Source organism: Musa acuminata, chromosome BXJ3-6 (genome assembly GCF_036884655.1).
Source record: "Musa acuminata AAA Group cultivar baxijiao chromosome BXJ3-6, Cavendish_Baxijiao_AAA, whole genome shotgun sequence".
NCBI classification, from domain to species: Eukaryota; Viridiplantae; Streptophyta; class Magnoliopsida; order Zingiberales; family Musaceae; genus Musa; species Musa acuminata.
Window position 1 is genome coordinate 13,094,175 of NC_088354.1, and position 17,401 is coordinate 13,111,575.

At 38.1% G+C, this 17,401-nt stretch overlaps 1 protein-coding gene across 11 annotated transcripts in view; it reads left to right on the forward strand.

Annotated features, from left to right (window-relative positions):
• The window catches only part of LOC135584203 (DExH-box ATP-dependent RNA helicase DExH7, chloroplastic-like), a 44,136-nt gene that overhangs the window by 24,220 nt on the left and 2,515 nt on the right, over positions 1–17,401 (forward strand). For 4 of the 11 annotated variants that reach the window (XR_010497581.1, XM_065156219.1, XM_065156221.1 and 1 more), the window contains 12 exons: positions 51–140; positions 235–291; positions 455–538; positions 2,099–2,197; positions 2,291–2,431; positions 2,624–2,694; positions 3,005–3,074; positions 9,990–10,082; positions 10,793–11,008; positions 12,290–12,382; positions 14,220–14,342; positions 14,969–15,060. Coding sequence is in view for 4 of the 11 variants with exons in the window: in XM_065156219.1 (XP_065012291.1) it covers positions 51–140; positions 235–291; positions 455–538; positions 2,099–2,197; positions 2,291–2,431; positions 2,624–2,694; positions 3,005–3,074; positions 9,990–10,082; positions 10,793–11,008; positions 12,290–12,382; positions 14,220–14,342; positions 14,969–15,049 (1,218 nt within the window). In the remaining 7 variants the exon portion in view is untranslated. Of the gene's footprint in view, positions 1–50; positions 141–234; positions 292–454; positions 539–2,098; positions 2,198–2,290; positions 2,432–2,623; positions 3,086–9,986; positions 10,083–10,792; positions 11,009–12,289; positions 12,383–14,219; positions 14,343–14,968; positions 15,061–17,401 lie in introns of those variants that run through there. The other 7 variants (XR_010497585.1, XM_065156220.1, XR_010497587.1 and 4 more) reach the window with 7 other exon arrangements.

Here is a 17,401-nt window from a genome sequence, read left to right on the forward strand (position 1 = left end):
ATTCTAATTGTTCTTTTATCGAAATGGAATCTGAAACCTATTTTCGATAGGTACCTGAGATGGTGAGGATGCCATTGACAGAATTATGTCTCCAAATAAAATCCCTTTCACTGGGAGATACAAAATCCTTCTTATTGCAGGTATTTTCTGTCCTCATACTCATGTTTGCCTCTCTTTTTTTTTCTCGAAATATCTTATGTTTGAAATCTAAGGGCGTAATTTGTTTACTTACAGGCTATAGAACCTCCACGTGAAGATGTAATTTCTTCTGCAATTGATTTGCTGTATAAGGTGCTGTTTTGGTACACTATAACTGTTTTTATATTGTCACCAATTATGGCTTAATAACATTATAGTAGTTGCCTAATACTCAAAGTCCATTATATTATTTATACATTCATACTGTCCCACAATGTGGAGAGTTGATAACTTATTTCTTCCTGGACTGGTTTAGGTTGGAGCCTTAGATGGAAATGAGGAATTGTCACCTCTTGGATATCATTTGGCAAAGTTACCCGTGGATGTGTTGATCGGAAAGGTGTGTTTACACGCATGTTGAACATGGATTTGTGTCTCATGCTGGCCATATGCTGGTCAACAGGCATTTATGGTCCCTTAATCTGTTATTGGATTGGGATGCTCCAATTTTTTTCAGTCAAGCTCTTTCTATTTTGATATGATGTTCTTACATACATGCATAATAATGACCACTGGGCAGCTTGTTTGAACATTATGCTGTTCAAGTTTTATCTATAAGTGTGGCAATGTTCTTCCAACTCCTTTAGGTCTGTAGAGTATTTTGTCTTTGATATTTTTTCATTTTTTTTCTTTGTTCATTTCAACATAACTAGAATATCTGTCTATCATGTCTATGAGAAACTTGCATGCTGTAGTTAAAATTTCTTTCTTTTATGAATAAAATTAACTTTTGCTCATTTTGCTCTTAAAAGATTTTCATAAGCCTAGTTGTCTACCTATGTTGAAACAAACCATAATACTATACTATAAAACATCAGCTTGTTATGGTTGATCTTTGTGTTTTCTAAAGTGGTATTTGACAATTTACCCTTCTGATATGAAAACCCTAAGAATTCTACTAAATTCGTTGCTCCAAAAGAATATTCATATTACTAGGGATTCGAATCTCGAATTGTACCGCCCGATACGGGCGTTAGATACCAGTCTGCTAGCTGACTGGCATGCGGATCACCTGTTACCCGACAATATCAGCTGGCGAGCAAGACAAGGAGCATGACGGCGAGGAAGACGAGGTTGTGGCACTCATTGGACGGAGAAGGCATAACGAAGAAGAGAGCTAGACATGGTGGGACACGAAGAAGCGCTCCGTCGAGCGGAACGCTATAGGGGGCGGGTCCTCGCTACGTCGGGCGAAACGCGGTAGGGAGCAAAAGGATCATGGCCGCTGTGGTCGAGGAGGTCACGGTCAACGGTGAAGGGATCTTGGCGCAGGTTGGACTGCTACTTCCCCTTCTCGCTCTTGCCGTCATCTTGGCCTTCTTCCTCACAATCGCTGAGGGTGGCAGTGGCGGGGGAGCGGGAGCGGGAGATGAGCTTGCCTTGGGCTGGATTCTTGCCGGATCCGGCTGTCACGGGAGCATTGTGGAGTGTCTTGCCGAGGATGAGTTCGAGCTGGGGACGGAGGCGACTCATCACATCCTCGCCCGCTCCACCATCACCCCCTTCGGTCTCTCGAGATGAAAAGGGTGTGATGGTTTCTTCTTCTTTTAAGAAGAAACCATCCTTGCCTACTCCGTCGATTGGTTTCTTCTTCTTTTAAGAAGAAACCATCCTTGCCCACATGCGAGATGATTTCTTCTTAAAAGAAAGGTGTACCGCTCAATACACCCTAGCGTATCGCTCGATATGCTGTACCATACTGTACCAAACAAAGCTCGGTACACCGGTATGGTATGAAATTAAAAACCTTGCATATTACAATTGTTAATCTCCAGTTTTTAGTTGCAAATGTTTAATTTTTCCACCTTGATGTTGTCCAGACATCAGCATATGCTATGCAATAGTTAAGAATAATTTGTAATATGCATAACATTAGTGTTGGAATTCTTTCTTTTTGCAGATGATGTTATATGGTGCAATATTTGGTTGTTTATCACCAATTCTTTCACTTGCAGCATTTTTAAGTTATAAGTTTCCATTTGTGTATCCGAAAGATGAGGTATATTGCTAAACTATATATGGTAATATGTTGTTTTTAACTTCTGGATTCATATTTATAACTTATCTTGAAGTTTAATACTTTATGATGCAGAAACAAAATGTAGAGAGAGCAAAATCAGCATTATTAGGTAATAGCCTGAATAATGAATCTGCTTACGAGGAAAGTTATAAACAATCAGATCACCTCTTGATGGTTGTTGCCTATAACAAGTGGGCCAGAATTTTGCATCAGGTTTTTAGTTTTTTTTTCTTTTATGTTCCAATTAATTCCATTTTCCTATGCTGAATTCTCTTTAATCATATTGCTATTAGCAATCATGATTTTTTTGGTTTGCCTCGACCGTGATATTGGTGTTGAATCACATATGTTACATTTCAATGACAAGTTGTTTACAATACTTGCTAAAGGTTCACATCATTGCAGGATGGCACAAGATCTGCTCAACAATTTTGTCGTTCTTTTTTCTTGAACAGTTCAGTAATGTACACGATAAGGTTAGAACTTGTTGAGGAATTTACTACATTGACAATGCTCCAGACTCTTTCTGCACTGTTGTTTGACTTACTCTACTTTTGGCCTTCTATGGTGACGGAGACAGAAGTTCTGTTTTATGGTTCTTCACATCTTCTGGCTACATCTCGACTCTTCTCATCTTTATGATAATTGTCTTGGTTTATGTCTTCATATAGGAGAATATCATATAATAATAGCTATTCAGTTAGGCATACTTTTCTTATTTATTCAAGTAGCATGAGTGAACTGGATTATGTTATGTATGTTATACTATCAGAATTCACTTGTCAGGGACATGCGTGTACAATTTGGAGGTCTGTTAGCAGACATTGGACTTGTTGATCTGCCAAAGCATCTCCTGGTAATATTCTGGTAACATATTTCGGACTATGCTAAAGCTTATTATTCTATCAAACGACATCTTTTTTCATCAGGAAAGGTCATGTTTTGTCAATATTACTGTTTGCTTTCATTTACATGATATGAAGATCAAAATAGCGTAGTCTCTTTTGGACAACAACGTGGGAATTTGACACTCTCTTTTTTTAATCTTAAGGTTGATATTTTAAAATAGAAGATGTTGATAGAACCCTTGCAGATTCTAAACTTGGGGTTGATCTCTTTAGGGGATCGGCCTCCTTGGAACTCTATAGGGGTTCCTCCCTCCAAGTTGCTGCTCAAAGGCTGCAGAAAAGATTCATCTATTGCTTATCAAAAGAGAAGGAATACATGGCTATTTATAGGGCTTCTAAACCCTAACTCCTAATAGGACTCCTACTTAAGACTCTTACTTCTAACCAACTCCTAATAGGACTCCTAGTCAAGACTCCTATTCCCTTACAACTCCTAATTCTTCTCTAAGAAAACACCTCCTACATGAATGCCCCTCACAATTAGGACTCTCCTAGCTAGAGTCCTAACAGAATGTCCCTCTCAATTAGGACTCTCCTAGTTAGAGTCCTAACAGTTTTACATGAATGTCCCTCTCAATTAGGACTCTCCAAGCTAGAGTCCTAACAGACCCGCCCTCTTCAAATCAGCCTTGTCCTCGAGGCTGATGATTCGTGAATTCTGGGAATTTGATCTTCAAGTCGTCATAGTTCTCCCAAGTGGCATCTTCTATTGGTAGGTTCGCCCACTGTATTAGCACTTCATTAGTGGGTCGTCGTCGTCGAGTCACGATCCGTCGATCAATAATGGCACTTGGCTGGGTCTGGAGTTCTCTTTGGGTAGTCATATTTGGTGGGTGGCTTTGGGCTGTCTCCAAGCACCTATTTAAAACTTCCATCTGGCTGTTTGTTTGTGAGTGATATGTCGTACTCCTTTTCAATTTAGTACCCTGCATATGGAATAACTTTGTCCAAAATCTGCTCTTGAAGATGCAAGTAGAATTTGTCACAAGCACAATGTGTCCCTTATAGTATAATTCTTTTGAGTCCCGATTGTAATGAGCCACGGAGCTTGGTGCTTCCTCTAATTTTTTTTGTATCTTACTGGTCTCCGAATCTTCCTGCCATTCCATCTTAATATCCTCAAGGAAGTCGCTGGTTGGAAGTAAAACGATCGAAAATTCAGCTTGCTCAAGTAGCTGCGAAAGCGCATCTGCAACAATATTCTCTTTCCACCTTTTGTAAGTTATTTCATAATCAAATCCAAGAAGTTTTGTTACCCATTTTTGCTGCTCAGGGGATGATATCTTTCGCTCCAAAAAGTACTTAAGGCTTTTTTGGTCGGTTTTAATTTGAAATCGTCGACCAATCAAGTAGGGTCTCCACCGCGTTGCTACGCGCACAATGGCGAGCATCTCCTTATCATATGTTGACTTATTTTTATAGGAGGGAGATAATGCCTTGCTAGTGTATGCGAGTGTTCGACCATCTTGCATGAGAATGACTCTAATTCTGACTCCAGATGTGTCGGCCTCAATAATGAAGGGTAGGTTGAAATCTGGTAGTGTTAGCACCGGCGTTGTCGTCATGGCTGCCTTAAGTTTGTCAAAAGCCGTGGAGGCTCTGTCCAACCATTGGAGGACATCTTTTTTCAGTAAGGAAGTAAGTGGTGCACTGATCTTTCCATAGTTTTTCACGAACTTGCGGTAGTAGCCTGTTAAACCCAGAAAGCCATATAGCAATTTTATTTTTCCCGGGGTCAGCCAGTTTTGCATTGCTCCAATTTTGAAGGGGTCCACCGTCACACCTTTCTCTGATATGATATGCCCAAGATATCCCAACTTTTGTTGAAGAAAGTAAAAATTTCTAGTAGCTGTTGTGTGTTCGAAAGGCAGTTTTCGGTATGACTTCTTCGTACACTCGTATTTGATAATACCTGGATCAAAGGTCCATCTTTGTGAAGATTTGTGCTCCCTTTCATATAACAATTCATCTAGTACTGGAATAGGGTATTTATCCTTGATGGTTATGCCATTGAGAGCTCGGTAATCAATGTATATTCGCCATGTTCCATCCTTCTTGTGTACAAGTAGCACCGGTGAAGGGTAGAGGTTGCAACTCGGCCGAATAACTCCTGTTTCGAGCATCTCTTTTATAATCCTTTCTATTTCATCATTCTGGAGATGTAGATACTGATATGGCCAAGTATTTACTGAAGATTTGCCTGGAAGAATCGTTATACAATGATAATGCCGACGGGTAAGAGGTAGGTTGCACGGTTCGTCAAATATATTTGAAAATTCAGCAAGCAAAGGAAGTAGATTTGGATCTTCAAATTCTATTGGCTCTCCCTTAGTTTGCTGCTCGAGTTGTACCAAAAAGCCACTGCATGCTTTATGCAAAACATTCTCCGTTTGTTGTGTGCAAATCGTTGTTATGTCGCCCCCACGTTTCCCGTGCAATGTCACCTGTTTCTCCTTACTGTAAAATTTCATAATTAGTTTCATAAAATTCCAGAAAATATCATCTAATGTCGTCAACCATTTAATGGCCTCATGATTGTTAAGAGGGAGAAGGAAGAAATCTACAATTATCTCTTGGTCCTTCAACAACAGTTTCACTTGCGGGCGCCTACAATCATACTTCAAAATCCGTCCGTTGGCGACCTTAATGACAAACCTGCTGCAATTCTCAATAGGTAAGTTCATATGGACAGCAACCTTACTGTGTACGAAGTTATTAGTGCTGCCCGTGTCGATGAGAACAGTGATCGGTTGTTGTTTGAGAAGGCCTCCAACTTTCATCGTTTGCGGGTTTGAGTAGCCAGCTAGTGTATGTACCGTAACTTCGGTCGGTTGTGGCTCTTCTTCTGCATCTTTTTCTTCATGTTGAAGGATCTCTTTTGGATGTTCAATGACCTCTTCTTCTATCGGTTCTATCATAAGAAGTCCCCCTTTACTACAACGATGCTCATGGCTCCACGGCTGGTCACAATGCCAACATAACCCCTTCGCATATCGCTCCCGAAGCTCTTCTCTTGTTAACCTCTTTGGTGTAGGGACTTGGTCAATAATAAGGGGGGCTGAGGGCTTCAATATTATTGGTTGAGGAGCGACCCTAGTCCTCCGAGCTTCATGGTTCAATTGCTCCTCTTGATGTTGTGCGAAAGAGATGGCTGCCATAAGCGTATACGGTTGTCGCGCTTTAACTTCTCCTCGGATCTCTGGCTTCAAGCCCTCAATGAAGGTCCTCAATAGCTGTTTTTGAGACCAATCATGAGTTTGATTAGATAACCTTTCAAACCTGGTTTGGTACTCCTGAATGGTGGAGGTTTGTTGGATCTTTGCTAGTTGTTCGTCAATATTCTCATAATCGGTTGGTCTGAAGCGAATCAACAGTCCTTCTTTGAATTGACGCCATGAAAGGACTCCATAAGTATGTTCAAACCAGTCAAACCACTGTATAGCATCCCCTTCAAGATGTATAGCTGCAATTTTCACCATAGATACATCCGCGGTTTTGTGGTACCGAAAATATCGCTCCGCGCGCGAGATCCAACCAATCGGGTCTCCTTCTTCCCATCTAGGGAAGTCCACTCTCATGCATGGATAGTTGGGGTTGGTCATAGAGCCTACCCTCCCTTGGAAGTCATCTCTTTGGGCTTGGTGTGATTGGGCAAAGCTCTCTCCTTGATATGATTTCTTCGGGCTTAGTGGTCGACCCAATCTGAGTTCGGTAAAGAGCGTCCGAATCTTATCCTCCATTCGCGCCTCCAAGGCTTCGAATTTAGCATTGATTGCCTCCTTAGATGCCATAGTATATGGCCCCAAATCAATGATGTTAAGATCTCTCTTTTGCTGTTGGGTTAAAGGCATGTATAGGTTGAGAGAAGTGATAGTCGAAAGTGTTGGTGGATTGGTGGATGTAGGCTGCGGTTTAGGCTTGTTTTGTGGCTGTTTTGGGTGCAGTTTGAGGGTGTGGTTTGGTAGAGTTTTAGGGCTGTGGATGAAAGTTTTGGATCTGTGGTAGATGGTATCAAAGGTTTGACAGAAATCCGTGAAAGTTACAGCAAGTATGTGCTGTCTTGTAAGAGTAGAATTGTCGTCGAAGAAACAACAGTTTCTCGACGTAATTTCCACCAAAAACTTGAGAGAATTGAGGAGGGAATTGATAGAAAAATCACAGTTTATATGACAGCAAGGATATCTAATTTAATCAAGAAAATTTCGGCAGTATAACAGCAAGGAAATTGGTGCAAGTTGCAATTGCAGAATTATCGTCGAAAAATTTCAGCGGGGTACGATGAAAATTTGCAGCAACATAAAATCATTTTTAGAGATGAATTTCTTAATAGATCAATCTTAGATGGAAGCCATGATGATATATGAAGTGTATAAGAAATTTCATTCAAAAAAGATTGTAAATAGATGGGTTAAGGCAACGATATGCAGCTGAAATTTTCTGCAGCATAGATTTTCAAGTGCAGCAGATTGGACATAAAATATCAGTAGTTTATATTAAGAATTTTTCAATGAAACCAAAGGGAAATCTACTGTTAGGAAGTGTCAAAGATTTCATAAAAATTTCGTAGAAATTTGGATAGAAAAAGCACAGTAGCAAGATCAAACAGATGGTGCTATGCGGCTTGAATTCTGCAATTCAAGTACAGCAGATTGGACATAAAAGATCAGTAGTTTATATTGAGAATTTTTTTATGAAACTAAAGGGAAATCCACTGTTAGGAAGTGTCAAAGATGTCATAAAAATTTCGTAGAAATTTGGATAGAAAAAGCACAGTAGCAAGATCAAACAGATGGTGCTATGCGGCTGGAATTCTGCAATGTATCTTTCATCGTAGAGATGAAAACTTTGTGATGAAAAGTTTATGCAGCAATATAGGAACGATTTTTTTTTTTTTTGGATTTTCGAATAAGGATAACTAAATTGCAGCAGCAGTAAGGTAGGAAACCAGAACCTGTTGCAATTCACGGGGAGATCAAAGGATGATCCGTGGTAGTGGAGATGAGGACGGAATTCGGTGACGATCTTTTAAGCAATTGTGGGAATTGCTTTGGATGGTTGTAGAGGGTTGATGGATGGCTGTGGAAGGGCAGCGAGACGCCAAGAACGCTGCTCTGATACCAGGTGGTAGAACCCTTGCAGATTCTAAACTTGGGGTTGATCTCTTTAGGGGATCGGCCTCCTTGGAACTCTATAGGGGTTCCTCCCTCCAAGTTGCTGCTCAAAGGCTGCAGAAAAGATTCATCTATTGCTTATCAAAAGAGAAGGAATACATGGCTATTTATAGGGCTTCTAAACCCTAACTCCTAATAGGACTCCTACTTAAGACTCTTACTTCTAACCAACTCCTAATAGGACTCCTAGTCAAGACTCCTATTCCCTTACAACTCCTAATTCTTCTCTAAGAAAACACCTCCTACATGAATGCCCCTCACAATTAGGACTCTCCTAGCTAGAGTCCTAACAGAATGTCCCTCTCAATTAGGACTCTCCTAGTTAGAGTCCTAACAGTTTTACATGAATGTCCCTCTCAATTAGGACTCTCCAAGCTAGAGTCCTAACAGATGTCTAGTCATAAGCAGTGACTCTGTGAATCTTTGTTTTACACACCAGTGGGGCTCTTAGTGAAATTAAATTGGAGAACCAATTAGTGAGACAGGAAAATTTGGCAGAAAACGAGCCTTTCTTGCTAAGCAAGAAGGGGTTATTGGAGAGGAGAAATGAGTCTCAGTGACTGATCAATTGATCTCATATGCATCATTTTTGTGTGTCTGCATGTATATGAGATACAGATTGATAATTAGGTAGACCACTTGGCCAGCCCCCATTTCTTTTGCTCGTCTTCAGTCCATCACGACTTCTAAATGCTTTTCTCATCATGGAAACAGAAATATAACATCACTATGCATATGATTCATTCGAGAGTAAACAAATGCTACCTATCTAAAATTCATTGAGGTTTGTTCTTTCTGAAGTTACATGATTAAAAGTATTTCTCATAATATATAAAAGCTGAAGTGATTAGGATATTGAACTTGCCTAAATGTTCAACTTCACTTGTAGATGTGGAATTTTTTTTTTATGCCAATTCAAACCATGGTTCCTTATTGTCTGAGGTTGGCATGTGCTATGACAAGGGCCTCCATGAATATGCTGGTTTTATATCATCTCAAGTAGCATATAGAGTAAACAAGACATTTTGCATAGTGCCGAACACCAATAACCTATCAAGCCAGTGAACCCCAGCTAGCATGGACCATAATCATTTTGGTGAAGTGCAACTGAAAAGGTTGACTTTTGGTTTAGAAATAGGCAAACTATGTCATTTACATATACTTCAGATTTTCTAACATAGAAAAATATTTCTTGATTGACCATTGTGCTTTGCATCTTTACTAAGTTAACATAGCAGGGGTGTGGGCTTTATAATTATGCATTAAGCAACAGTGCTTCAGCTTTTCTGATTTCTGTTAGCACCTTTTATGATTGACTAAAAGTTTCATTTTGTTTGTGGCTTTATCTTTTTGTTAATGTACTCGTGAAAACCATTAATCAGATAGATAAGAAGGGTATATGTTCATCCATCATCACATCTTGTACCTCTCTCTTGTTTTTATTTTTTTTTTTATGTGGATTTCGAACTGTGCATATAGGCCAAACTGGTCATGCTGATCTTAACCTTAATATTTCTTGACTGAGCTTCATGCAAATAATCCATTAACGTGTCTGGGGCTTACTACTGTTTAATCAAGTTACATGACTTTGACTCAGATCATTGGTTTACTACATCTATATGACATTTAATATTGCATCAAATTCTTTAGATTTTCTTTTTGAATTTGCTAAGGGGCCTCTTGTTTCAGTAGAGTTATGAAAGAAGGAAAGACAAACTTGACAGTTGGTTTTCTGACATGTCTCAACCATTCAACCTGAATGCAAATCATCCATCAATCATTAAGGTGAATATCTTTTTGTTCCCTGGTACATGTGAACATGGTTATTACAGAATTTTTGTTCTTTTGCCAATTTTATGCAGTTTATTTGTCAACTGGTGTTTGAAGTTCTCAGTATGTTTTGTCCTTTTCAGTTGTGTAAACAGTTTGTTATGTTATCCAGTGGTGTATACGATGCAGACCTTGATGTCCGAAGTTCTTCTTCTAGATAGGCGATATATTCATCTTTCTCACTACTATGTTTTTAAGATGCAAGTATTGTTATGTTATAGCATCGGAAGTCCTCAGTTCCACAAGTTTATTGATTCTGCAATAATCCTTGGTATATTACACTGTCATCTTATAGATCTTTTCTGCTGGTAACTTGGACTTGTTTGTAATAATGTAGTTAAGAAAATATGATACTTTTAGATTCTGAAGTTTTAAAACCAGAACTTATCAGAATGTGAAAATCATATTGCCAAATCATTTTCTCTCCTGTTTCTTTTTTTTATGCAAACTCATTGCTATTATATTTTTATTAATTTGTTAATTTTCACTTCTGTGGAAGATAATATCGCATGGTTCTGTTCCAGTAATAATATGTGCAGGTCTTTATCATAGTGCCTAATTTTTCCCCTTTTTTTATTAAGGCAAATTAATTCCTATTAGTTTTTTATTGGACTATTGATTTTTACTTATCTGGAAGAGAAAGATATCTCATGGTTCTGTTGCAGTCAATAATATGTGCAGGTCTATATCCAAATGTTGCTGCAACCACAGAAGGTATTGTTAATTCAGCTTTAGCGGGGACTACATTACTAGCCAGTGGCCTTCCTCTGAAGGATCAAACAGTATTATATGATGGAAAGAGAGAAGTTCACATACATCCTTCTTCTGTGAACCACAACGTGAAACATTTTAGATATCCATTTCTTGTCTTCCTTGAAAAGGTGCACTTGAATCTGTTTCTTATGAAGTTTCTCTTTTTCTATGTTAGTCATCATGTTAATGTTGGTTTCGGTGCCCCTACATGATGATGGGATTTCTTGATCAAAGATTTTTGTTAGTTAATTGTTTCTTGAGTGTGTTCAACACTAATAAAATGATCCATCATGCAGTATTAATGATAATTCAGAACTTTCTAGAGCTTATTGGTTTTCCAGATCTCAAAGCAAGGCCATTATGCCTTTCTTACCTGATTAAATAATGAGAGCACTATGTATTCAATTTAATCAATTTAACAGTCTTCTCTTAAATTTGTCCTGAGATTGCTGCCTCATCCAATATGCCCGAAATTTGGTAGCTTGGTCTTTTACAAACTTATAGTAATTACTTTGCTCATGCTGCATGGTATATTAGCATTTTTCTGTCTAATTTCTTGCATAGCTAAGAAGTACCCCAAGTTCCAAGGTCATCCTTTCTTCAAGGCCAAGGTTGTAGAGGTTGATTGCATGCACTACTTTGTGGCTGTTAAAAATGTGTATACTCCTAGGCCGATCGAACAGATTCTATGATTCAATTTTCAATATGTATACCTCTAAGCTGACAGAAGAGATTCCGTGATTCAATTTTTAACTTACATGTTAAAAACATGTAGATCTATATCTGTGATGAATTCCTTGTTGCATGCCTATCCTGACATGAAGAGTGTTGAGTTTCACGATCCTTTGGCGAAGCAAATCAGCCTTTACTGATAACTGTTTTTCTCCAATCTATCCATTTTAGAAGGTTTTGGGTGGGTAGGTCTTTATTAGATGCTTTTAAATATTTTTGGTTGGAGATTTAATAATCTAGATATAAGGAGTTAAGGACACTATCTAGATGATCCATTCCTAAACATAGTGTGATCAGTTTTTTATGTTATTACATAATTTGATTGTTTGCTGATGGTAACATGAGAATAACTTACACCACCTGTTGAAGTTTTAGCTTGAAAGAAACTAAGAAAAAGATACATCTTGGATCACAAGTAATGTTTTGCAGGAAATCTCTTATTAGTATACTATCTGTATGCCTTATGTTCTTTGTCATTGTGATGTTGCCATTAAGATTGCAAGTTAGGTCTGGTCTTGTGTGTTTTAATTGTTAACAAATGGGATTTTATATAAGTTATATCAGTTGGAGACAATAGAGATACTCGGTATATATTTTACAGACTAGTTTTTATATAGGAGATGCAGTTAATTGGAAATAGTGATAGTTTCAGCACTAATTTCGCTATTCTTTTATAGGTTGAGACCAGCAAGGTTTTTCTACGTGACAGTAGCATCATCTCTCCATACTCTCTTTTTTTATTTGGGGGCTCCATGTCTATCCAGCATCAGGTAAACTTCACATATTGCAGTTAACTTTGTGCATGTTCATTGCTGCTTGTGTAGTTTACATTAGTTGTTATTGTTGTTTCTCTCACCATACTAGCTTTTGACACACAAGTGTACTGTATCGTTGATGATCTTCTTCATCAATGCATCCAACAGTAATGTTGATAGGACAGATCTCCTATCAGGGTGCAACTCTTCTTTGAAGAAACATAATGCCTCCAAGAGAATAAGAGGGAAGAAGAGATCATAATGTAAGCTTAATTGCAAATAAACAGAATATCAATCTACTACACTTCTTGAAGTTACAATCTCACTTGCCTACATGTCATTCCACCACTAAAATGGCCTTGTAGATCTCAAGATATGAATCCTAATAGCTAAACAACTTATCTAGCCTAAGTGTAATCATACCAAGACTCTTAGTCAGCAAGTAGACTAGAGTTGCAAAACACCTTCTAGAATATCAAAGAAGTGCATGAGGAAGCTTGGGTCAATCCCCTAATTTCCTGTATCGACTAGGGTTGGGTTAGGAGTCTTTTTTCTGTGCTTGCTTTAATTAGGAATCAATGTTTGCAAGATCAGCATCTAGTTAGAAATTGGTTATGATGAAAATCATATTTTCTTGGGCTTACACTAATCTTGGGATCATAAGGATCAATTAAATTAGATTGACATGAATGGGATCCACTGAGAAAATACTTTAAAATAAAAAAATAATATTGTCAAAAGGACAAAAATATTATATTATATCATTTTAATAAATACCTATTATTATATGTTATACGAAAAATGCAAAACTTTGCAGTTTTGAAGATGGTGGTTGGTCCTATGACCCAATGTTTCACTGATCATAATGCACGTGTTGTTTGGAGCAAGGTAGGCAATACCGAATGATACCGCCCGGTACGGGCGGTACATACTGGTCCGACGGCATACCAGTACGCGGACCGCCCGCTATCGGGCGGAACGAAAAATAATAATATATACATATATATATGTATATATATATGTATGTATATATAAATATTTTAGAAAAAGGCAACGTCGCCTTTTTCGGATTATATATATATATATATATATATATATATATATATATATATATATATATATATATATATATATATATATATATATATATATATATATATATATATATATATATATATATATATATATATATTCATATATTTAAATAAACGAGGCGACGTCGCCCCGCGTGGGGAAGGAAAAGGCGACATCACCGAGGCGATGCGACGTCGCCGAGTTATATATATATATATATATATATACCGAGCGGTATACCGTTTGGTATACAGTTTCGTACCGTACCGAGCGAACGTTGAAACTCCGGTATGGTACGAAATTGCAGACCTTGGTTTGGAGCAATTCAAATGCAAATAAAAAACTTTATCTAATAACACATGGGATTTGGGAAATTTTGAATCTAATGGCATCTTCGTTCTCTGTAAAGCATTCATATTTTCTCAAAAGTTCTCTATCCTCTTTGTTATCTTTACCTCTCTGTCTTATATATGGTGGACCATGGTTTAGAAATTTAGGCAGATTCGTATGTACCACTGTGTACCACCTGGTATTTACCAGTCCACCCTAAAGCAACATGTAGACCAAGCTGAACCACCTGGTCTGGTGGAATATTAGGGCTTTCGTCCACTATGGGTTTTTTTATCATTACAGGGCTTGAACCGGGTAATAAGGTCACTGCTCAATTTTGGATCCCAAGAGACCCACTAATCTCTTAACTTTTTTCCTTGTTTCATTTCAATGCTGGTTAATCTCTTTATGCAACAATAAGTATGATGCATTTGCTTTGCTACTTCAGGCAGGGTTGATCACTATAGATGGCTGGTTAAAATTGACTGCTCCTGCACAGACGGCTGTTCTGTTTAAGGAACTACGCTTAACACTTCATGCTGTTTTGAAGGAACTTATCAGAAAACCAGAGGTATATGAGACTTTCCAACTTCTCAGTTATGACATCTTATTTATTCCCTGCTGAAGTCACAAAATGCACCATCAGAAGCAATTTTTTTTATCCTTCTTAGGTCTTTGCCGAACATTTTTTTTCTATATTGTGATGTTCATGCTTGTTTGGTTTAGTAGAAACTTTGCAATGTGCATATTACTAAAATAAGTTAATCTCGTTAATCATTGAAAAACAGAATTTACCAATTACCTGGAAATATTGCTGTTATATTCCATGATTTTCCATTTTTTCTCATTCAAGATATATTAATCTTGCACCATAAGATACTGGTTATTCTTGCTTGGTTTCCACCATTCTTTTGCTATATATACTGAATGAACCATAATTTAATACACACATTGCTCAGATAATCCTCTCTCAATTTGTCACTTAAGATAGCAAACATAAAGCATTTCTGTTCTGATCTATGAATCGAGAACAGTTCTCATATTGACTGAAATTATAATGCCTACTCTTTGCTTATGCTATTGACTACTTGTTATCAAATTTCATGATTGTACAATTTTTTGATTGGTAATTGATTTCTATTGTTTTCTTGAATTTCACATTTATGGCCTAACACACTTGATAAAACTTATTTCCAGACAGCTACATTCTCAAAAAATGAAGTGGTGAAATCAATTGTTCAGTTGTTGCTGGAGGAAGATAAAGACCAAACGTCTTAAAAATGAGGCATGTATGTTGAGTCCCCTTTATATGCACTGCCAATCGTGGTGTATGAATGAATTTGCATATCAATTTTTCTAAGAGTAAAATTTTGCAAGGGCAATTATGTTATAGACTTTTATTTGAGCATCCATATTCCTGCCATAATTAATGCTTTAGGCAGTCAGAAACCAAATTATATTGCATTCTGTTATATGTATTTGATATTTGGAACAAGTTGATGACTGCATCAGGTTGTGACAGCTTTTATTCATTGGTCTTGACCTCGGTTAACCCACCATAAGTTGAACTGTAGTGTTGGATTCTTTTCCCAAAGAATATATATTTGTTGTTGGAAAGCTTGTCATACATGCCATTTTATTGAACCCATCTACATTCTTAAAATGAAAGACTTCAAATTGAAGCATAAAATTAAACAACCAAGACGGAAGGCTAGAATGACATGCTAATTTGTTGAGAGTGAGGGCACCAGGGGTGGATTTATGCCGGTCCATGGCTGGACCGGTATGGGTCCAGTCCATTGTTGGCATATCGTGTGTCAGTAAGTTGGACCATACCGAAACTGTTCAGAGAGGGAGAGGAGGGTTGGAAGAAGGAAGAGAAGAAGGAAGAGGAAGTAGAAGAAGGAAAAGAGGAAGAATTGAAAGAAGCAGAGTAGGAGGAGGAGGGAGATTGAAGAAGAGGATGAGGAAGTAGAAGAAGGAAAAGTGGAAGAAGTGAAAGAAGAAGAGTAGGAAGAGGAGGGAGATGGAAGAAGAGGATGAGGAAGTGAAGACAAGGAAGCGTGCCTGAAACCATGTCAGCGGTGTACGTTGGGTGGCTGAGAGGCAGACGGCCTAACATTCTGCCTGTGGAGAGGGAGAAATGACAAGCCCTAATCGTGACGTCTCACTTCCCTTTAAACATTTTTTTTAATTGACTGGACCGGACTGCCCGAAATCGGGGCACTCCATATCTCATTTTGGGCTCGAAGTGGTAAATTTCGGCAAGTATGAGCCAAACTAGAAGAAATGTCCATGACTGGAAGGTGTCATAAACTGAGGTTTTAAAACGCTAACAAAAAACCGAAGGAGATAGAGGGATAATATTGGAGTGATGGCAAAGATGTCCCACTTGAAAGCATCATTAATGCCAAATAAGAGGGACTGGAGCCGCTTCAAGTTATTCTTGATCTCCTAGCACCTTGTTGTTTTTTGAATGGCTATACTATTGCATGGCACACAATGGAAAGCTCTGCCAAGTGTGGTGGTGAAGGCATAAAACTGGTTGTGCCCTGATGCCAGAAGACTGACGTCTTCAAAGTGTGATTGGTTGGGAATGAAACAATTGGGACACAACTATGGTGGAATCCTGAGAACATTGATCTCATTGTTGGTGGCAAATTTCTTAATTGGAGACAAGGCCCTCAATTTAGGAGTATTCAAAACTTAAAACATAGTCTTTCTTCGTCTTTTGCCTTGCATAATAAATCACTCTGGTTCTTTCAGTAAAAAAGATAGTCTCAATCATTTGATTGCCTGATGCAATTGCATAACTGATCAACTGGACATTTGACAAGGTTGGGTTCTCAATTTTTCCATTTGGATAGAAGTCTAATTTTGGTACATATTCTGATAACCAAGTGTAGACCCTCAATGCCCTTGAAAAATCTTCTTTAAATTCACCAACTTTTATCAAAAAGACCATCCAAGCATGCCTTTTTTTTTTGTCAGCATAAGAATTTTCACCATTGGATATAATCTGCAACACCGAGCTAGGTAGATGGAGAAATCCAATACTTGCCAGCACAAGGTGCACCATCAATATAAATCCAATACTTGCCAGCACAAGGACACTGGAGAAAATTGTGGTCAGCAGAATCAACAATGATGGCACATGGAGCAAGGTGCACCATCGATCCATCTTTTCTTTTAGATAACCTCTTTGTGGTGAACTTTGGTTTTGAAGGTCAACCACATTAAAGACTTGATCTTGGGATGCAAGTATATCTCCCAATCAATTTAGAGAAACTGCAAAAAGGACCATCAAGTTTTAGAGATTTCTGTAGTTGTTCATCTCTAGAAAAGGAGTCTATCAGATGAAGGACAAATTTCATATTCCATGAATCGATACAAAAGGTAGATCTTGTGTGGAGCCAGGAGTCCAAAAGTAAAGAAAACAGAATAATAGTTTTTGTCAGGAAGCAAATGTTCTGAATGGGTAGAACCAATAGTCTGTCAAGCATAATTGGAATTCATAAAGGTCTGAAGGAAGGTCAGTTCCACTATCCAAGCTAGGTATCCTTCCAGAGTTTGTTCAGCTTCTGTTACCATAAAGTTTGAGCTCGATTTAAAGACCCATTTATATATGAG